At 41.7% G+C, this 22,983-nt stretch overlaps 1 protein-coding gene and 1 long non-coding RNA gene across 3 annotated transcripts in view; one reads left to right on the top strand and one right to left on the bottom strand.

Annotated features, from left to right (window-relative positions):
• Positions 1-219: 219 nt before the first annotated feature.
• LOC130543441 (uncharacterized) lies at positions 220-6,137 on the bottom strand. Its single transcript, XR_008958793.1, has 3 exons — positions 5,721-6,137; positions 513-614; positions 220-322 (listed from the first exon to the last, which is right to left on the bottom strand). It is a non-coding gene; the product is annotated as an uncharacterized LOC130543441 (long non-coding RNA).
• GIPC2 (GIPC PDZ domain containing family member 2) overlaps positions 5,752-22,983 on the top strand; it is a 76,769-nt gene continuing 59,537 nt past the window's right edge. The window contains exon 1 of one of the 2 annotated variants that reach the window (XM_026497743.4): positions 5,752-6,059. In XM_026497743.4, coding sequence (XP_026353528.1) covers positions 5,820-6,059 — 240 coding nt within the window. In that variant the 5' untranslated portion in view covers positions 5,752-5,819. Of the gene's footprint in view, positions 6,060-6,099; positions 6,290-22,983 lie in introns of those variants that run through there. The other variant, XM_057310540.1, reaches the window with a different exon arrangement.

Below are 22,983 nucleotides of genomic sequence, written 5' to 3'. Positions count from 1 at the left end.
TTTTACTCTGTCTACTCTTTTGGGTTCTGTATGAAAGAAATTATTTGCCCAACTCTGAAAGAGTCCTCAAAGGCTTGTGTGTCAACTAATTACTCCTACTATTTTCAGTTTTGTATATAGTTCTTAAATGAGTAAAATACATGACTTTTGTATGTGGCTGCTAAGTTCCATGCAGCTCTTCCATATGTATGTTATTATAGAATTTGTTAAATTAGCTTACCATTCACATCTGTTCTTGCTTTTTTCCACTGTTTTATTTACCATAACCTTGGTGATGCAGAGTAATTTGGACTCCATGCCTGAGGGCTTCTTCCAAGTACCCCTGGACAAGATAATGTATATAAAATACTGTGCTACCAAGTGCACAAACATTCTCATTCATCATTTTACTTGTGTAAGGAAATGTTACTGAAAAATAGTAAAAGTCAATAAATTAAGACCTCCAAAGAATTATGTTTGATCACGTACAGGAAAGACGACCCTACTGAAACAATTTGTAATCGAGTACCCACCTAGAATGGCCTTATCCTTCTCCATGCTCCTTTCTGTTGCCCAGCTCCTCCAAGATGTAATGTCTGCTGTCATCTACTCATATAATATGCTCTGCAGATTACCTGTATGAGAATTATGTGGGGGTAGATATGAGAAAATGTGGATTGCTGGAGCCCATCCCTGATGAATCAGAGTATCTTAGGATGGAGCCTGGACATCTGCATTTTAGATAACTGTCTCCTCCATCACTCATAATTCATACGCACACTAAGTACCCACTGTAGCTAGTCCTACTGATATCCTTGAAGCCCCTTTAAGGGTATTAACGCCCCCCTCTGAATCCCTGAGGCATTTATCTTTCATAAATTCACTTAGAGCACTGTTTTCCTTCTCATAGTTTTGCAGTGACTCTGAGAGATATGAAATAGATGTTATCCTAACTTTATGTCTTATCCTGTGGGTCTCAGGGTATGCTGTTTACTTAAAGTTTTAATTCACATTAACTTATTTAGCCAAGTTGCGAGTTCCAAATTAATGTATGAGAAACAGCAAATAATCACTAGAAAAAATATGACCAATTTAGCTAAACAAAACAAAACAAAAATTACTGGGTATTAAGCCAGACACACAGTAGGTGCTCAGTGAACACTTACTTATTATTGATTACTAACTTTATTCTTCCCACTGTATCACTTTACCTCTTTTTCCTCTTCCCACTTTCTAGTTCTCTATTTCCAATTATTCCTAACAAAATTTACTTGAATTTCAGCTACATAAGAGTTATTTCCTTGCCCACTTGTCATCTTTAGTTGTTCATTGTTGCCACGCAACTATAAAGCATGCTATCTTTAGTTCCAGGGAAAACTGCATATGGCTTAACAAATCCTGTTTATTTTCTCTCAAGTATTTGCTTACTGGACACATATATAACTGGAATGGGGGAGGGGACATTGCTGGGGAGGGGTGGACAGTGTATGGTTCTTCAGCATACCTAATCTTACATGTTGTAATTAGAGGCTATATTTGCTGAGCAAAACAAATTAGCAAACTTATCTCTGATTCATTTGATGACTACATGTTTTCTTATAAACAAGTTAATATTATTGCTTTTGGCAGGCCTTTAAGGTTGTTAATTTAATCTTAGAATTTTTTATGACTCATTCATATTTGATTTTATAGTTGATATTTTTAAGCTGTTAGAAATGCCAAATGCTACTGAATGGAAATACTGTAGATCAATAACCTGGGTTGAACTGTAAGTCTTAATGTAAAGTGCAGACTTTATTTGTTTTTTTTTAAGATTTTTTTATTTATTTACTTGACAGTGAGGGAGAGAACACAAGCGGGGGTGGGGGGGGGGCAGCAGAGGGAGAGGGAGAGGCAGTCTCCCCGCTGAGCAGGGAGCCCAATGTGGGACTCGATCCCAGGACGCTGAGATCATGACCTGAGCTGGAGGCAGATGCTTAACTGACTGAGTCACCCAGGCACCCCATAAAGTGCAGACTTTATACTTTTGATTAATTGAAGTTAATTCACTTATTTTAGGTAGTAAGGTCAATTTATTTTATCAGTCATATTTACTGATATCTGTTATATACCTAACAATATGTGAGAATCCGGAGAGGATACTAAAGAGGAATACAAAACATGGTTTCTACCATCAAGGAACTGTGTGGTATGTAGAGAATTTACCATATGTGAAAAAGTCAGCATCTATGCAAATACAATACTCTTGTAAAGAGCTATTTCTAGAACATTAGATTGTACTTTAGGAATTCAGGAAAGTGAGGGATTAGGTGGGCTGGTGTGCCAGTCTCTCTAGATTGACTTTCATTTTTAAAATTTTTTCCCGGTGGCATCTGTAGCCTGGGACATATCAACAAAGACTTTCTTTCCTCTGGCATCTGATTTAGTGTTGACTCAGAATAGGTGATCTGAGGGAGGGAGGAGAATGAGGTCAGGGTAGGCAAATTTGTGGGGCTTAGGGCAAGAGTACAAATGGAGGCCCAGATACCATATCTTAACCATTGAAAACTAATTGCTTAAAAAACAAATTGTCAAATAATATATGATCTATCCTTCTATTTTTTTTTAAGAAGACTTACTCATTTTAGAGAGAGAGCATGATCAGAAAGGGCAGGGAGAGGGAGAGAGAATCTCAACCAGACTCTACTGAGCGCAGAGCCCTATGTGGGGCTTGATCTCATGACCCTGAGATCACAACGTGTGCTGAAACCAAGAGTCGGATGCTTAACTGACTGCACCACCCAGGCGCCCCTCTATCCTTCTATTTTAACCAATATTTTTTCACAATGATCCAAAAGGTGAAGTACAAATTTAGAGTTCCTCAGTTCATCAGAGTTTGACACTAGAAATTAGGAACATGGGGAGAAACGGGTCTCTCCCTGCAGTCTACCTATTATTTTCTTACCCAGTTTCGCCTCCTCCCACTGACTTTCCTTGGCAAAGAGCTGCTCATTGACTACCCTCAGGCAGGTTGTGCCCACCAGCAGTACTGGCTGCCTGTACCTTAGGAAAGCCTACACAGTTTCTGGAAGGAGACTTGGGGCCACCTTGGCAGAGAAATCCAGGATCCTGGGTATCCAGAGCATGGTCTAGAAGGGACAGCATGACTTGCAGATGGCCACAGCCCCTTGACTCTGTGGACTCCATACCTTGTAGGGTTTTGTGCCTCTGGAGGAGGGCTGGAACAGGGGCTCCTTTTGCTCAGGTCTAAGAATATTGGGTCAGGCTGTTCCTTTCCTCAGCTGCTTTTCTTCTGGTTTGCCTCTGGCTAGAAACTTCCTTCAAACAAAAGTCACAGGTCCTCTCAAGGTGTTTTTGTCTACAGAACTTTTTAATTCCTCACTACTTTGGACTTTGGGATAGAAATGGCCCTGGGATACAATACTATGTGTTATGAGTATATCTTGACCACCACCTGCCCAGTCCCTTTGTCAAACCATCACCAAATATTCTTAATTTGAGTGTACCATCTATTTTCTTCTGGGACTATGGCTAATACAGCTGGTTCCTTAAGCGAGATTGTCCATGAAAGTGAAGTTAATGTAAGCCTCAAGGCAAAGAAAGATAGAATTTAGAAATTAAAGGTAATTGAAAGGCTGTAGAATCCAACCTTTCCACCATAGGCCAATACTTTTGCTCTCTTTGATATTTTATTTGACACTTTTATTTAAAAGCGTTCTTTGAAGTTTTTCTTAATTTCACACCTTCTTGTTTTCCCTCGCACTGCTTGGATATTGAAAATATACCTGCCACATACCCTACCACATACCCTCACTTCTCTTCCTACTTTAATCAAACTTCAGCGAGCTTTTCATTCATACAATATTTTGTGAAGTTATTTGGCGTTCACTTGATAGGAATGCATTATTTATACATTAGGTTTTCTCTACTCTTCTCAGCACAAAACCAAGTAATATTATTTGGTGCTATAGCAATCATAAACACAAAGGCAAATTCAAGCTCTGAGATCCTGTCGCAGTATTCCATTTTCAGGGAGTATGAACCAGAATATGTTTATATTGATTTTTAAAGCTCATATGAACTGGAATATGTTTATACTAATTTTTAAGTCATGGAACATAACATAAAACAAAAATATTAAAACTATCCTAAAGAATTAATAGATCCCCTCCTCCCCTCCCACAGGACATCTGCTAACCTTAATTTGAGAAACATGGATTTTTAGGACTGAATTGATGTGAGAGATGGGGAAAAAGTTTGATATGATAACTCAAAGATGTCTGGTTTGGGTTACTGAGTACATTATCCTATTTCTGAACTCAGGAGTAAAAAAAAAATGCTTTGAGTGAAAAGGATGAGTTTATAAAATCTCATTTTGAGTGTCTTGCAGTACATTTTCTTTGTGGTAGACTGAGCTGCAGATATAAATTTAGAGGTCAACAACATCTGCTGGAACCAAGAGAACAGATGTGGTCATTCAGGGAGAGCATGCAGAGTAAGAGAAGTGGCCAAGAAAAATAATAGCCTTAGAGAAAACAGTTCCTGGAAAGTAGCAGTTAGCTAACAGGGAGAGAGGTAAGTCAAAACAGAGGCATGTTTTAAGAATGAAATGGTCAGTGCAGTCAGATACTCTGAAAGGTCAAGTAGGATAACGACTGAAAAGAGTTAATCATATCTGAGGATTAAGAATAGATCAGAGCACAAGCAATTTCAGTGGAGTGTGGGGGCAAAGTCTGATCACAGTGAGCCTAAGAGCAAAGGGGGAAGTGAGGAAAAGCAGCCTATAATTCAAGATTATTTTTGCTTTGTTGTGCAGATGTAGCTAGAGGCCACTGCAAAGGTAGTACTTGAAAACAGTCGAAAAAGATTTGGGCTTCCGACCCCCCAGTGAGTGGCACCAGATGGGGAGAAAGGCAAGAGCCAACAGGTAGCTTAAAAATAGAGATCCTAACAATCGTTGAATCACTATATTGTACACCTGAAACGTAACACTATACGTTAATTATACTGGAATTAAAAAAAAAGAGATCCTAGAAGAGTGAAAAGATCAGTGCAAGGGTCAAACTGAAAGATTTCTTCGGAGTTGGGAGACGGGAGGTGGGTATCGTTATACAGAGGGGTGGGGAATTGAGGGAGCTCACACACTGAACGGAATGGCTTCGATTTTCTCTGTAGAATAAGGGGCAGGGTCCTCTACAGGGACCAAGAAGGTTGGGGGTGTTGCACATGACTTGGGGAGAGCGCTGAACATTTGGGAGAGACAACTGCCCACAGCGAGTAAAAAGGGTTACTGAGAGGCGCTTAGGGCCGGCTTAGAGCGTCTATGAATTGAAGCGGCACCAAACTCAAAACTTTCCCAGGGTGAGGCGCAGAGAAGGCTGACGAAGGCTGACTTCTACCTAAATCCCTATTCCCGGTGGCCCAATCCTGTGTGAGTGCCTACCTCAGATCAGTGAAAAGCACCAGAAAAGCCACCGCGTTTGTGTTCTAGACGTGTTGTTCTCTAGCTTCAGCATCTCAAGGCTTTTACGGACATCGAGACCTTTTTTTTTTTTTTTTAAAGGCGGGGAGAGAACCCGGGGAGATTAGATGCGGGAATGAGCCCAACTTTTCCTCTCCCCGGAGGGCGGGCAGGTGGCCGCTGCGGTCCAGGTGCCTCTCTTCGCAGCAGAGGAGGGGGGCCCTGACCCGGCGCGGCCAGGCGGAAGCACCTCTGCCATTGGCCCAGCGGCTGCATTTACCTGCGCGCAGCCCCGGGGCAAGAGCGCAAAGTCCGCGACATCCAGCGGGAGAGGAGGCGGTCGGCAGTGCAGGTGGGCCTCCGCCCTCAGCCAGGCAACATGCCCCTGGGCTTGCGGAGAAAGATGAAAGCCAAGTCCAAGGAGGCCGCCCAGCTGGTGAAGGTCGAGCAGCGGGGCGCGGGCGGCGACAGCCTCCCGGACCCCCCGCCTCCCACACGTAAGCCTGTTTTCTACACGCAGCTAGCCCACGGCAGCCCCACGGGCCGAGTGGAGGATTTCACCAGCATCCGGGAGCTCTACGCCAAGATCGCGGGAGTGTTTGAGATCTCGGAGTCTGAGGTAGGGGATAGGTGCTCAGCTCAGCCTGGCGCGCGCGCCCGCCCCTCCTCTCGCGAGCCCGCCCCCCTCGTGCGGCTCCCGCCCCCTCCTCTCGCGCGCCCCCCGCCTAGCCCAAGGGCCGGGCCGGCTTAAATTGGCGGGGGCTGGCAGGGGTCAGTGGCGCTGAGTCCCAGGTCCGAGGCGGCGTCGAGTCTGTTTGCAGCGCCCCGGGCGAAGTGAGGAGGGGAAAGGTAAGTCCGGGTCCCGAAAAAGTCGCGTTCCCGAGGCTCCTGGCTTCTGGGAAACCGGGGGCGACTTTTCTTCCTCATGCAAATGAGTATGCTTTACTTGCCTGGGAGCCTCCCCAGAGTGGAGATCTGACTGGGCAAGTTAACACCCTCCACTTCATCTGGACTTTGCTCTCCTTCCTCTGCTCGGTGGAGAGGGTCACGCTGAGCATCTCCCAGAGTAAGGAAGAGCGAGAAAAGTGCCTGCCAGGTGATAGCAAGCTGGGGTCCACTTAGCCCGTCAGATGTCTCGCGCCAAACACCAGCGTCCCTTTGGTGGTATTCCCAAGAAGATTATACCAAAGGTGCCTAACGGAAGAGAATTATATCTAACGCTATGGGATTTAGTTAACAACTTTCAAAGAGGGAAAATCGGCTCTAAATTTTACATCCTGTCCTTTAAAAGGGGCTGAACTTCGCATTAATTAGATTGCATGCGTGCCTGGAACTGGAGTTTGCTGTGGGCGTGATGTAGAAAGCACTAGTTTATGTGGATGTTTGTGGGACTACTTTATTTATGCTTACACGAGCGAACTGCAGATCTAAGAGAAGTTAGCCCAAGGAAGTATTTTGTCCACATTTCAAGGAAAAGCGTGAGCTGTTGCCCTGGACTCCAGGGAGTGCAGAGAGCTGTCTTTGAATGGCACAGAGCTGCACTTGGATTTTTGTTCTTTAATGTTATAAGGTCTGCTCAAGTAAAATTGAGGTCGCGGCAAAATTCCAAGAGATGGAAAAGAGCTTGAAGTGTAACCTTTTGTTCTTTCAGGGTTCCCAGGCACTGAGGGGCAAATCACAAACCGATTTTGTGAATTATTTATATTGACCTGGAATAGTAACAGTATTTCATGTTCATACAGGACATTTCAATTAAAAAACACTTTCACGGGAATAATGTCCTTTTTTATTAGTATTTTTTTTCCCCCTAGGAGAGGCAGGTGGCATGTAGTTCACTGGGTAGCTAAGGACAGGATTTGGAGACACCTAAGCCTGGATGTGAATCCAGGTTCTACCACTTACTGTCTGTGTGGCTTTGAACAGGTTTAACTTCCCTCAATCTCAGCCATGTATAAAACAGAGGAGAAAGGGGGTGCCCGGCTAACTCAGTTGGTAGAGCCTGTGACTTTTGATCTCTGGGTGGTGAGTTGTAGCCCCACGTTGGGTGTGGAGATTACTTAAAAATACAAATCTTGAAAAACAATCAAAAAATAAAAAGAACGAAACCCAGATATGAACGTCTACCTTGAAGGGTTGTAAAAACTGGAGTTCATATATAAACTCACCAGATTACATGGTACATGGTCCATGCTTAACAAATAGGTATTGGTGATACCAGTTACAAACAGTTAAGCAAGGAGCTGAGGCAAAAAGTGATTGGGCCTTGGCATAAGGTCACATACTTAGCAAGAAAATATCTGGGATGTTATTCAAACTTGGATCTTCTGGTTTCTAAGCTAAGTGAGCTTGTTAGCATACTTAACTGACGACTTTAAATGTCTCTTCTACAACTAGGGACTCCAGATTTAGTTGCTTTGCGTTAATAGCCTTCTCATTCTGAGCTCAAGGTGCATGATTTTTTCAATGCACTTAATTCCTGAAAAAAATATTGATATCACTGCTTCAGAGAGGAAATAGGCTTTGAGGTTCACAAACTTTTCAAAATTATACGTAATTAGTAGCAGAGCCTGGTTTTAAGCCCAGGTGTGTTTGTTTTTTGTTTTCTGAGTTCAAATTCCATGAACTACTTCTTTTTCTTCTTTTTTTTTAAAGATTTTATTTTATTTGACGGACAGCCAGCGAGAGAGGGAACACAAGCAGGGGGAGTGGGAGAGGAAGAAGCAGGCTCCCAGTGGAGGAGCCTGATGTGGGGCTCAATCCCAGAACGCCGGGATCATGCCCTGAGCTGAAGGCAGACACTTGACTGAGCCGCCCAGGCTCCCCGCAAATTCTATGAACTTCTATTCTGTATTGCTTCCCAAGTTTTCCAGGGTGTCTGTGATAGCTTGGCAACCATTGTCAGTGTTTTCAGTTTCCAATGCACTGAATTAGGAGATAAAATTCTGAGATAATATAATCCTGCTATATCAAAGTTCATATATTTTTATAACTTCAAAAAATATATATATGTATACTTATGCATATAACCAACATTAATGCGAGTTTTCCAATTGGATTAAGAATATATCCAGGATAGAGTATTGGTCATCATCGTATAGTATGTCCTAAGTATCTCAATGTTTAATTTTGAAATAAGTAATTTATTAAAATGCACTCTGGTCAGACCCCATTTCTCGTCTCATTCCCCCAGCAAGGGGAGTTGTGGTATAAAGTTTTGAGCTGTCAGTAGGAGCAAAACAAATTTCCTCCCCTTAATAGGTTCAATAAATTGTCAGCTCAGAATTCCTGCCTTTTTCTAGAACAGTGGCTATAAGGTTATGCATGGCTCTGTATGAAGAGTTGAACCTTCTTTACTAAGGGAGGGTGGGGAAAGGGAAGGACTTGGCCTGACCTGATTTCAGGTGTGGCAGATTTACTGGGAGTTCATAATGTGCCCATGACTGTGCTCGGCATGTAAGTGTATAGTGTGGTCTTTCTACCTTCACTATAGCACTGAGGTAGGGGTTCTTTTCATTTTATAAAGCTAAATGAGGCTCTGAGAAGTTAAGCAGAGTCACTGAGCTGGTATGGGGCAGGGCCAGTATTTGAATGCAGGTTTCCTGGTTCCACGTCCATTACATAGCAGCTGTGAGGTTCTTGGTAACTGCATTCAAAATTTCAAATACAAACCCAGGAAAACTTCTTTTTTAAAACAAAGGGTCTTTTCAACTGAAGCCTCAGACCCTCACCACAAAAATATTGCCTCAAAAAAAAAAAAATGCTGTTGTGAAACTAATTTGGATTTCACCTATTTCAAGGTCCCTGAAGGAGGAAGCTAAGGAAACTATGAATCTAAGCAAACTTTGAATCACTTTCAGGGTGCAGCCTGTGATCACTACCTTGAAACAGATGGCCAATTATGCAGAAATCCCTTTGAGCTGATTTTTTTTTTCTAAACAACTAAATGAGCAATTCAGTAAAAAGAAAAAAAAGTAAATCTTGCCTAAAAGAGCAGTTAACTTTTGTAAATGCAGGGACACTTTTACAAAAAGTTTAATATCATCTTTTAAAATATTCAGGTTATACAAAGGAATTGATTTTTTTTTCAAAGATTTTATTTATTCATTCAACAGAGAGACAGCCAGCGAGAGAGGGAACACAAGCAGGGGGAGTGGGAGAGGAAGAAGCAGGCTCCCAGTGGAGGAGCCTGATGTGGGGCTCAATCCCAGAACGCCAGGATCACGCCCTGAGTTGAAGGCAGACGCTTAACGACTGAGCCACCCAGGCGCCCCAAGGAATTGATCTTTAAACTCTTGAGCTTCAGTCGTAACATTTGTTGAAGGGGCATTTTGAATATGTGAGCACTGTGATTGTTTGGCAGGAGTTTGTGCCATGACATGTTTTCTTAGTTTTCTATTATGTGGAAAGACTGTAGAAAACGGTTATTCAAACAGGCTTTTTAGGAAATCAGTTTTGTAGTTAGATACTTCACGTGTCCACGAAATGAAAGCTCAGTTTCTTTAATGATTTCAGAAATTAATGGGATGCCTGGGTATCTCACTTGGTTAAGCATCTGCCTTTGGCTTAGGTCATGATCCAGGGTCCCAGGATAGAGTCCTGCATCAGGCTTCCTGCTGGGCGGGGAGCCTGCTTCTCCCTCTGCCTGTCGCTCCCCCTGCTTGTGTGCGTGTGTGCTCTTTCTCATTTTCTCTGACAAATAAAATCTCAAAAAAATTTTTTTTTCCTTTAACTTGGTTATATTTGTTCATATATATAATACTAAATGAATGGGTCAAGCAAATGTAGCCTCTTCTTTCTCGATACATAAGGCAGTCCAATAAAGCAGTATTCTAGGGAAGATCAGATTTTAATTTGGGAATTGTGGTTTTAATTTCAAGCTTTATATACACCAGTTTATAAATAACAATTATGCTGTGATTTCTCTCAACAAATCTTCCCTTTTCACCCCCCCTTATCTCCTCCTGTTACCCTATTTCTCTTTCCTAGCAAAACTCAAAAGTTGCTGCCTCCAGGGAGACAAATCCTGTATCTCCTCTGTCTAATCAAAACTCTGATAGCTCCCCATCTCACTTAGAGCAAAAGCCGAAATCTTACAGTGGGTACAGGCCCTGTTACCTCTCTAATATCTTTATTCCTTCTTCTCCAGCCAGTCTGGCCTCCTAGCTATTCCTTGAACTTTGGAGCCTTAGGGCTGTTGTCTTTACCAGAACCTTCCTGCAGAATGCTGTTCCTTCTTTGTCTGCTCAAATATCACCTTTCTCAGGCTGGTACTGATTGTCCCATTTAAAATTCCCCTCCTCACTTAATTTTCTTCCATAGCATACTAACATCCTATGTATATTTAACTTATTTTTTTTTCCTCTCCCATGTAGTAGAATATAAGCTCCACAAAGACAAGGATTTTGTCTATTTTGTTTACTGATATAGTCCCAAAGGCCCTAAAACCGTACCTAAAGCATGATTGGAGCTCAAATATTCATTGAATAGAAGAACCTTCACACAGTTAAAATCCTTTAGCTTTAGTATGCAGCTTTCGTACCAGTTACAATAATACCTTAATGTAGATGTTAACTTTTCCTACTGCGGTGCGAAGAGAGACTAGCTTTTGATGGAGGTAGGAATGAGGAGCATCATACATACCTTGAAGGGGGTGGGGAGTAAGAAGGTGCAGTATGGACACTGAATATGAAAAGTATAGAAACTAAGACTTGGGTGCAATTCTTGCATCTTTAAAAATTCCAGAAGTTATGAAGTTGGAGGCTCTGTTTACAAGCAGAATTGCTTCCTAGCTGAATTAGTGTATGGGGAGCTGCCTTGTAAAGCTTCCCAGAAACTGCTTTCTTTTTTTCAAGTTGCTGGCATCAGCAGTGAGCTCTTGTGAAAGTCAATATTCTGTATTTATGTGGCACTTCTGGAGAACATGAACTGCACTGCAGACTTTATCGTTTCCCAGCAGTGCAGATAATTGGCAAGTGGAACTGTGTCTTTCTGCTTCACAAATGGGAAATCCCGGAAGACTAGAGCAAAATGAGGTTCACTGACTTGCATATGGTCCCTCCTAGGAACAACAACAAAAACACACCAAATGAAGGAATTTGGGAATCCAGTGTGACTTTTACCATTGAGCTATGAGGACTGTGAAGCAAGCCCAACAGAACTGAATAGGAAGAGTGTAAGAGTGAGAAGAGCAGCCCCTGCCATCTGGAAGCTGGCATTCTTCTCTTGGGCATAAATGGTTTCACAGAACATCAAAATCCGATAAGATCATTCTGTGACTGATGGTGCAAGTCAAAAGTAAGACTACCCTGGGAGTGCCTGGCTGGCTCAGTCGGAAGAGCATGTGACTCTTGATCTCAGGGTTGTGAGTTTGAGCCCCACATTGGGTATAGAGATTACTTAAATAAAACTTAAAAATCTTAACCACAAAAAAACCCAAACAAAATAAAAAACACCTCTCTGTAATCATGTCTGGACAGAAACCAAAACCTGAACATTGTTCACACCCCAGAAATGACCAGGTGTCTGCCTTGCCCCTCAGACCAGGTGACTGATACAAATGACTGCTGTTCCTTCAGTAATCCTAGCTTTAGCTTTGATAACTTCTCCCACCTTAGAGATAGGTTTACTAAGCTAGTCCTAGAATTGGCCCACTTCCTGATGGTACCCTATTCAGAGCAAACCCATGTTTCCTTGCACATACTCCCGAATCCTTTCCATCATCCTTTTACTCAGGCGGTAAGTGGTGGTTCCCCACGGGATGCTGTCTCCCTTGATGCAAGGAACCACAAACTAGAGGTGAGAAATCCTGGTGTCCTTGGCTGGAGGGCATTGACAGTTATTACTGTTGGATTATTACAGTGCTGACTCTAAAGAGGCACCTTGGATATGATTTTCCTGATCCTGCCCATCTTCTATTTTAATATTTTGATGGTCTGGTCATACCTTTTAGAAACCTTTAGGGCTCCCAGTTACTTCTTATTCAGTTATAGAGGCTGGTGCATGACTTCCTTCTGATGAGGGCCCCCTTCCTGGTTCATTGTTGGCACCTTCTTGCTGTGTACCTGCATAGTGGGGAAGGGCTGGTAATCTGTCTGGAACCTCTGATAAGGCACCAATGCCATATACAAGGCCTACCCTCAAGATTTAAGCAACTTTCAGTTGCTTCAGCTAAACAGTGTCTCCTATTCCTCCCTCTTGAGTCCTGTCCTGTGCCTGCTGCTCTAATCTCCTCTCCTAACCACTCCCTCTATATTCCAGAATATTTAACTGTTCATTTCTCTGCATTTTCTCATACTGTTCTCTTTTTTTTTTTTTAAGTAGGCTCCACACCCAGGGTGGAACCCAACACAGGGCTTGAACTCATGAGCCTGAGATCAAGACCTGAGTTGAGATTAAGTCCGATGTTTAACTGACTGAGCCACCTAGATGCCCCGGTTCTCATTTCTAATAGCTCCTATTCACCTCTCCAGTCTCAACGGTTACCTCCTCTAAGAAGCCTTCCTTGTGAATCTATCAGTCTAGATTAGGTATAATACCCACTATTGCATGATTTTAACATAGCATTAGCACACAGAGCTGAATTTAGTTTTTCCTCTGTCCCCCAGGACGTGGGGGGAGGGAGGGCTTGGACTTTTTTTTTTTCCCTATCTTGTCTCTAGAGTAGCTAGATGGTTTAGCTGCTCCATGAAAGTCTGATAAAAGTAAATGGCGGATACAGTAGGAGCTGAAGATGTAGATTGTGAGGCTATAAATGTCCTTGAAGCTGTATAGATTTTATTCTGTAAGCAATGAGAAGAACTCAGATGTTTTTCAGCAGCGGATTGATCCCTGACTTCTGTTTTAAAAGTAGAATACAATTCAGCATTCATTTGCTATGTTTGTTTTATGTTTGTTTTGTAAGTTTAATATGATGGTATTTTCTGGAATTGTACAGTACCATCTGATAAGTTCTAAATATATTACGATCATTATATATGCTTACTATCCCTCGTGGGCATCAGCTTTTTTTTTTTTTTTGGTAAGCTTCATTTTTTTTTTTTTAAGAGGGCTTTATTTATTTATTTATTTATTTATTTATTTGACAGAGACAGCCAGCGAGAGAGGGAACACAAGCAGGGGGGGTGGGAGAGGAAGAAGCAGGCTCCCAGGGGAGGAGCCCGATGTGGGACTCGATCCCCTAACGCCGGGATCACGCCCTGAGCCGAAGGCAGACACCTAATGACTGCGCTACCCAGGTGGCCCTTAAGCGTCATTTTTACATGAAAAACTCAAAACAAAAACCAATAAGTTATTTTGAGAAGTGGGAGAATCTAAGTAGCTGCCTTATAGACCTCATTGCTATCAGGAAGATAAGGAATGAATAAAACTGTTGATTTTTGCTGGAAATCCCCTGAAGTTAACATGTGAACAATCCTAGAGTAAAGTCTGAACCCCTGGGTGGAGGCCAACCACTCTTCTAGCCTGCTACATCAGAGGCTGATGGCTGGTCTCTTTGCCTTCCCTCTCCCCCACCACTCCCATCCTGAGTGGACATGAAAGGCTCTTGCAGGTTGCAAGGGATGGAACACTCAGATTACTTTAGGCAATTTGTATGTGTTTGTATTAAGATGTATAGGCAGGTAAAGAAGCTCAGGACGGCTTCTGCAGCTGGGTAGTCCTGTTCCATGGACAACTGTAGAATCATTCATGCTGTCCAGGTGAAAGCAGTAGCTTTAGACTTTGGAGAATTAAGAGCAAGTCTGTTTGTCCTTCACCTTCCATTTCAGCTTGCCCCTCCCCGTTCCCCCCCCCCCCACTTCTCTTCTTGACTGATTAATGCCTCTCATCCTTTTGATTTTGCTCCTTTAAAGTTCTGTTGCCTCATCTGTGTCTGTTTTGTTACTGCTCTACTTTCTGTGCCCCATTGTGTCTCAAATTCAGACTCCCTGAGAGTCTCTATGTTGGCAAGTCTGGGTACAGAACAGGTGGGACAGGGCCTGTGAGGCTGTGGATCAGGGGCTTATCTCTGGTCCAGCCTGTAGGGCATGTGGTACAAAAGCAGGTGAGTGGTAGTTAAAGGAGTCACGTTGGAGAGGATTGTGGACATGACAGGTATTCTGAAGACTACTTTAATTAGGGGAATGGTAGTTCTCTTCCATGACCTGTCCAGACTATGAAACTATATTCAGCTCCCTATGACTTTTTTAGCATATATTTTTTAAGTAAGCTTTACACCCAACATGGGGCTTGAACTCACAACCCCAAGATCAAGAGTTGCGTGCTCTACTGAGCCAGCCATGCACCACCCCCCAATACCCTTACCCCCTTGATATTTATGCATTGTTCTTCCCTGTACCTGGGAATCTTTCCCCTTCTCCTTTCCTGTTAACTGTGTTAAAAGATGAATTAAGGTATATTAAAAATCTTAAGGGTTTATTTGAGCAAAATTGATTGGAATTGAGCAGTGCCAAACCAGAAGTGATTAAAAGTGTTCCACAGATAGGAACTAGGGGCAAGGTTTTTTATAGAGAGATGTGGAAACTAAAGCAAAGAAAATTTTTGTTTGCATTATTTAGGAAAGCCTAGTTCACTGTGATTGGTTATCTCTAGGTTTTGTATTCTTTTTTTTAAATATTTTATTATTATTATTTTTTAAAGATTTTATTTATTTATTTGACAGAGATAGAGACAGCCAGCGAGACAGGGAACAGAAGCAGAGGGAGTGGGAGAGGAAGAAGCAGGCTCATAGTGGAGGAGCCTGATGTGGGGCTCGATCCCAGAACGCCGGGATCACGCCCTGAGCCGAAGGCAGACGCTTAACCGCTGTGCCACCCAGGTGCCCCTAGGTTTTGTATTCTTAACCCTGAGGCATTTATAGGCTTAGATTTTGGTTTGCTTACATAGGCTGCTGAAGTATTAGAACCATCTCAGTCTAAGGGCCTCCTTGTTTAATTAAAGAACTTTTACTTACACTCAGGAGTCCCTACCCAGAGCCTCCCCTCTTCCCCATCTGCACCCCCACCTCAAGAAACCTCTTGCCTCTCCTCTGAGCTTCCATAGCTCTAACAGACTGAATGACAACTGTTGATTTACTGTCCTTTCCTTGAGATTGAGAGCTGCTCTAGGCAGGTACGAGCAGTTTGAAGTAAATTTTTTTTTTCATTTTTAACTTTTTATTATGGAAAACCTAAATACATGCAAAAGAAAAGAGAATAGTGTAATACCTCCAAGGTGCCCAGCTTCAACAATTATCAACACTTGCCAATATTTTTTTTTTTAAGATTTTATTTATTTATTTGACAGAGATAGAGACAGCCAGCAAGAGAGGGAACACAAGCAGGGGCAGTCGGAGAGGAAGAAGCAGGCTCATAGCAGAAGAGCCTGATGTGGGGCTCGATCCCATAACGCCGGGATCACGCCCTGAGCTGAAGGCAGACGCTTAACCGCTGTGCCACCCAGGTGCCCCGCCAATATTTTTTTAATCTCCATTAAAAAAAAATTTATTAAATAGAGAACAAGTAGATAAAAGCACATGAAACAAATGTGCTACTTAACGGATAAGTTGAACATCCTAGTAACTATGTTACTATGTAACCTAGTCACTATGTTCATGTCAGAAAACCATCCTTGCCAACCCAGAACCTTCCAAATACCTCCTCCCATCTGTCCCCCACAAATAATCACTATCCTGACTTATGGTAATTAATCCCTTTAAAAAAAAAAAAAAAAAAAAAAAAAGCTTTATCCCCTAAATGTGCTTTCCTAAACACCATACTTTAATTTTGGCTGCTTTTAAATTTCTTGCCTTTTTTTTTTTTTTTTTAATGCATGGTTTCCTTCCATTCTCTTTTTTCCCCTTCCAATGTATTTGTTGAAGAAGCCACGTAGTTTATTCTGTGTAGTTTTTCAGTTTGTATTTTGCTGATTGCATCCCTGTAGTGTAGCTTATCATCCCCTGCCATTGTATTTTTTGTTAATTGATAGTTGTATCTTAAGACTTAAGCAGATGAGGTTTGATTTCCAGTCACCCTCCCAACCCATGAGACAATATCAAAAGTATAGTTTAAATTTTTACTGGTTGAATTAATGAAATCCACAGGAGAAATAGGTAAATTTTTACCTTTTAGGATGGCTTCAGTATTACTCCTGGAATAGAATCTAGCCCATTTTGAAAAGCCTCTTCTGTGTTCTGTTTCTGTTGTCTGTACAGTTAAGCAATGGTGTCTCTCTACAACCTTTTGAATATATGGCTAGAACTATTTGGGGGCCCTTTATACCAGATAAATCTTGCTAGCCATACGCTTGGCAGAGCCAGATGGACTCCTTCACTACATTGGAATGCTAGCAAGAATTTTAATTCTTCCAAAAGTAACCATTGGGGAGGTATATCTTCCTGCTATGTGTATAGAGAACCAAGTACTTGGGAAAAGGTTGATGCCCTTTAATAAGAGGTGCTTATCCTATAAAAATGCATATTTTCATTTGTACATGTTATGAATTTATAGCAAGAGAGTATAATAGTTTTAAAATAGAAGATATACATATTAGGCCTGTTCAATCTCATCAGAAGACCTTTTGATTATTGACTTTGCCAGTCACTGCTCCAAATCTTGAGATACATCAGTGAGCAAGAGCAAAAGCAGATCATAACCCCTGCCCTTATGGAGCTTGTAGTCCAGTCCTCCTGCCTATGAGATGGATACTTCTTGAATCCATGACCAGTACCAGCCAGAGTGAGTACTTTGGGCATTTGTTGGTCTATTTTCCGAGCTCTTATAAAGTAGGGTTCTTTTTTACATCCATGTTTCTTGCATTTTAAGAAAAAGGGACCCAAAAGCTTTGGTAGGCAGGATGAAAATAAAAGCATGTATGTACTTTTTTTCTGGACAACCCTTTGTGAAGTGGTCACTCTTAACACCTCTGTGCTGTAGTCTTAAACTTTCCCCCTGTCTAGAAGCATTGAATGATCATATAGCTCAGTGTTTGGGAGTGCCACATATTATCTCTGAGATTGTGGGCAAGTTACTGGTTGCTCTGTTTCTGTTCCTCCTCCGTAAAATAGTGTTGATAGTAGTGACCATATAAGATTATAAACATAGATCAATGCCAGGTATTTATCAAATGTTTTTATAATTCTGGAGGTGAGTGGGGCTTCATTGTATTCCAACTTTTTAACCTGTTTATCAGCTAAACAGCATGTGCCTGATTACCTTTAACCAATATTTGCTGAAGGAGTCCATCTACCTGAGTGCTTACTGTGAGTCCAGTATTGTGCTCGACGTTGGAACATGAAGGTTAAAAATACATAGCTCCTTCCTCCAGTTGAGTTCAGTTTAAAGACAAGAAATTTAACTAGTTTTTGGTTAAGCTAGAATTTTCTAAAATGTATTCCAAGGAATACTAATCTCTTGAAATATTATTATAGAAAATGCCTTCAGTTGTCACATAACTGGGAAATCTATCTTGTAGACTCACAGTTTTATGTTAAAGGCTCTAAGAAGTCCACTAAAAATTTAAAAAGCTTGGTGATTCTCATTCCCTACATTGATTTGACTGTGGAATTCCCGCTCCTCCCCCCACCCCCCTTTTTCCCCTACATATTACTCCTTAGGCCAATATTCTAAGGTATATACTTAAAACAAAAAACCTTACATAGTTTTTTTAAAAAGCTATTCATCAGTTGTTGTATTCAGTGATACAAAGGTTCTCTGATGATAATCTAGTTAATGCTTTAATCTTTTATTTCATTCCGAAGAACTCAGCCAGGTAGTTTCAATTTCATCATTGTCCTCTGCTGATCTTTTTGCTGTTCTGTTCACATTGTTATTCAACTTTGGGCCAGTCTTCCATCTCCTTGGCCTTCAGTTTCTTCATATGTAATATGGGGTGGGTAGACTAGACCAGTGATTCCCAAACCTGGTTGCATCCCAAAATCACCTGGCAACCTTTTAAAAGAACCTTGGCTTCTGGGCCCCACTTCTATAAATTTGGGCTAGAGCCTGAATATTGTGATTTTTACGGTTCCCTGATATCCCTGGGCAGCTGGCTTGTCATCTATTACTGGTAGATTGGTGTTTGGGAACCACTGGGTTAAATGAGGAGATCCAAAGACCTTTTCAACTTGCATGTTTCTCCAGAGCTGTGTACTTAAAAATATTTACCCTAAAGATACAGATGTAGTGAAAAGAAGGAACATGTGCACCCCAGTGTTCATAGCAGCAATGTCCACAATAGCTAAACTGTGGAGGGAGCCAAGATGTTCTTCAACAGACGAATGGATAAAGAAGATGTGGTACGTATATGCAATGGAATATTAGCCATCAGAAAGGATGAATACCCACCATTTGTATCTACATGGATGGAACTGGAGGGGATTATGCTAAGTGAAATAAGTCAAGCAGAGAAAGACAATTATCATATGGTTTCACTCATATTTGGAACATAAGGAATAGTGCGGAGGACCACAGGGGAAGGGAGGGAAAACTGAATGGGAAGAGATCAGAGAGGGAGATAAACCAGTCCAGACTCTGGGAAATAAACAGGGTTACAGAAGGGAGGGGGTGGGGGGATGGGGTATTAAGGAGGGCACGTGTTATGATGAGCACTGGGTGTTATATGCAGCTAATGAATCATTGAACACTACATCAAAAACTAATGTACTATATGCTGGCTAACTGAACATAATAAAAAAATGAGTGTCCTCTTTATGTACAGAGTATTAAAATACATACAAAGGTTACTAAGTGCCGTCTCCTGGAGCTAACAGTGTATAGGTGTGGTGGTAACAAGGCCAACTAAGAAGTATACATATGCTGATAATACAAGGTGGAGAATGAAGGATGTTGCCAGAGATACCAAATATACAGAAGAGGGTGAGGTAGGCAGAGATCAAAGAAAGATGAGATGGAATCTGGCTGAGAAAGTTATAGAGCCTCAGAGTATTGAGTCATGTGTGTATTTACTGTTCAGCATATATACCTAGCATGTGATTTTGATTCCACAAATGCAAAACTATAGCTATATAAAAAAACTATAGCTATATAACAAAATGTATTAATGAAGTCCTAATAAACAGGACTTCAAACCAGAGGCAGGCTCGTTCATTTCTTTCTTTCTTTTCTTTTCTTTTCTTTTCTTTTCTTTCTTTCTTTCTTTCTTTCTTTCTTTCTTTCTTTCCTTCTTTCCTTCTTTCCTTCTTTCCTTTTCTCTCTCTTTCTTTCTTTCTTTCTTTCTTTCTTTCTTTCTTTCACATTTCTAAAATTCTAAACAAAACAGCAAAAGTTCTGTCTGCTTTGCAAGTGGATGGACTATAGAAATCCTTGAAATTGTAGAGACCCTGGTGCACTTAAATGATCATTTAGAGATCATTTCCTTCTTGTTAAAGAAGTTCTGGACAGAGAGCACGAGATAGAAACACTAATAGTGCTCCCTGTCAGATAAATAAAAAAAATGAAATGTTTTGAATTCAATTTCAGAAAACAGAATTCCACGTATATGATTCAGTAAGGTGCAGTAATAGAAACTTGAAATAAAATATTAGAAGTTAGGCTTTATTTTCTGCTCTTGTGACATCAAATATATTGCTTGGAAATTTGGGATGGTGATATCACACAAGTTCTTTTGTAGTTGCCTCAAAACTGTTTGGATATAAGCAGGATAGTTATGATCAATTTGTAAGATCTATTCCTAATACGATGTGTCTAGTCTCAACTTCCTCTTAGTGTTATTAATCACACCCTACCTCTCAGGTCCTCCTCTTCCCCTCTACCTGTTGGCTCTCAGTTAAAGGTATCCATAATGTTTGTCCAAAGGGAAGTGGTCTCTTTTAATTTTCATTCTTTCAGTAAATCTATTAGCAGAAATTATTCTCTGTAAAGCAGAAGTCCAAGGGGAGCTACATAGTAAATGATGTTATTTAAAACCAGTTTTTAGAGGTGCCTGACTGGCTCCATCAGTGAAGCATGTAAATCTTTATGTTGGGGTTATGGGTTTGAGCCCCACATTGGGTGAAGAGATTACTTTAAAAACTGGCTTTATTTTTTTTTTTAAAGATTTTAAAAAATTTACTTGAAAAATAATAGATATACATGATAAAGATTGGGGGGGGCGGGGAAAAGTGGGTCGCCCAGAACCACCATTCCTTAGTCTTCTTCCCCAGAAGCATCTGTTGTGGCCACTTTCTTGACCATCCTTACAGAAAAATACTCTGTGAATTTGTAAGTGTGTGTATGTGTGAAAGTACGCGCATATCTGAGTATAAGTCTCTCCTCCTTTCACTTTTTATTTTATTATATTTTTTTGAGAGCGAGAGCACACATGGGCACACTGTGAGTGGGGGAGGGAAGAGAGAATCTTAAGCAGGCTCCATGCACAGCACAGGGCTGGATCTCACAACCCTGAGATCATGTCCTGAGCTGAAATCGTGAGTCTGACACTTCACTGACTGAGCCACCCAGGTGCCCCCAAATCATAGAATTAATAAATTAATTATTTAAAAGTAGGCTCCATGCTGGGCATGGAGCCCAATGTAGGGCTTGGACTCACAACCCTGAGATTAAAACCTGAGTTGAAATCAATAGTCTGATGCTTGAGGCACCTGGGTGGCTCAGTTGGTTAAGCTTCTGCCTTTGGCTCAGGTCATGATCCCAGCGTCCTTGGATTGAGCCCCATGTCAGCCTCCCTGCTCATCACTGAGCCTGCTTCTCCTTCTTCCTCTGCTGCTCCCCCTGCTTGTGCTCTCCAGCACTCCCTCTCACTCTGTCAAATAAAAAAGTCTTTAAAAGTCTGACGCTTACTGACTGAGCTACCCAGGTGCCCCCTCCCCCTTTCACTTTTATTTTTTTTTAAGATTTTATTTATTTATTTGACAGACAGCTAGCGAGAGAGGGATGCGGGGCTCGATCCCAGGACCCTGGCTCGATCCCAGGACCCTGGGATCACGCCCTGAGCGAAAGGCAGATGCTTAACGACTGAGCCACCCAGGCGCCCCTCCCCCTTTCACTTCTAAGCATACTGTGTGTCTGTTCTGTACAGCTGGTGGTAGCAGAAGCAAAGGCGAAGACCTGAGAGATTCTGAGGGTCCTTCCTGGCCAGAGAGCTGATATCCTGTCTTTGATAGTGATCAGTCAGTTTTAAAAACTTCTAAGAAGTCTGTGTGTCTTTTGAAAGGGTTCCTGTGCTTGGCTTTGCTTCCCTATGTTTCCTTATGAGAAATGCCCAGCACCTGAAGTAACTAAAGATGTTCCTTGAAACTCCTAACCCAGATAGAAGTAACAACAGGTATCTTTGGGCTAGATTCTTGCTGAGCTAGACAACAGAGGAAGCCAACCAAGGGCGGGTGACTGTCACTGCTTCTCTGGATTGGGATCTAAAAAAAACTGGCCGCCTTCACTCATTTTAGAGACCCCAGCCCTGCTGTTTTGGGTGCCCTGAGTATTCTGAGGTTTTGCTGCTTAAAATGCAGCCTAGCAAGTTGAAGCTTGGGCATGACTAACAGCAGGGAGGTCTTGCGGCTCCTATAGATAAGTGACAGGCAAGAAGGGACCTTAGACCTTGTCAGTGGTAGAATATTTGTTTTTAGAAACCTTTGGCCATCCATAAGTGGTCGTTAAGAGGCTCAAGAACTCAAGTATTCAAAAACTGTTTTTGCTTTTCTATAAAAAAAAAATCTCCCTGGAGATAAGCACATGTAGAGGAATAGTTTTATTTTTATTTATTTATTTTTAAAAATTTTTAAAAATATTTTATTTATTTATTTGACAGAGACAGCCAGCGAGAGAGGGAACACAAGCGGGGGGAGTGGGAGAGGAAGAAGCAGGCTCATAGCAGAGGAGCCTGATGGGGGGCTCGATCCCAGAACGCTGGGATCACGCCCTGAGCTGAAGGCAGACGCTTAATGACTGCGCCACCCAGGCGCCCCTAGAGGAATAGTTTTAACTCTCTCTTTCTCACTTTTTTTTTTCCAAATATTATTATTTTATTAAATATACTCTACCCCCAGCATGGTGCTTGAACTCATGACCCCCAAGATCGAGTTGCTTGCTCTACTGGCTGAGCCAACTAGGCAACCCTCAACTTTTTTTTTTTAATGGCTAGAATCCAGGATGCTCCCGTAGATCATCTCTATCTGTAAAAGTCACAGTTTCTTCGGTTGTAGTGTTAACTTTTTGTGGCCTTAAAGGGATACACAGTAACAAGGTTGAGGAAAAAATTCTGTATCCATTCTTGAAACAATTCACATATCCAGATACTGCGTTAATACAGTAGTAGTTTCTGTGATTGGCATTAACACTATGTCCTCGATGATCCAGGGCCAGAATCTTAATTTAACTTCTTGCAGCTTCTCACATTTGATACTAGCAGTTTGTTCTGGGTGTGGCTAGGTATTAGGTGCTGGTTATGATTCCTGTTATTCTCTCTCCTGTTTTCTTTATACTTGCCCTTCCTGTCTTAATTTTCCCATCTTTATGTGGAGGTGAGTGGGGAAAAGGAAGCGTATCTTGAGAACTAAGAAGGAAATTTGTGTTGAATATCTACCCTTACAACTTAACCCGTGCCATCCTATC

The sequence above is a fragment of the Ursus arctos genome, unplaced genomic scaffold (assembly GCF_023065955.2).
Source record: "Ursus arctos isolate Adak ecotype North America unplaced genomic scaffold, UrsArc2.0 scaffold_12, whole genome shotgun sequence".
Taxonomy (NCBI): domain Eukaryota; kingdom Metazoa; phylum Chordata; class Mammalia; order Carnivora; family Ursidae; genus Ursus; species Ursus arctos.
This window is presented reverse-complemented; position numbering and strand designations above follow the sequence as displayed.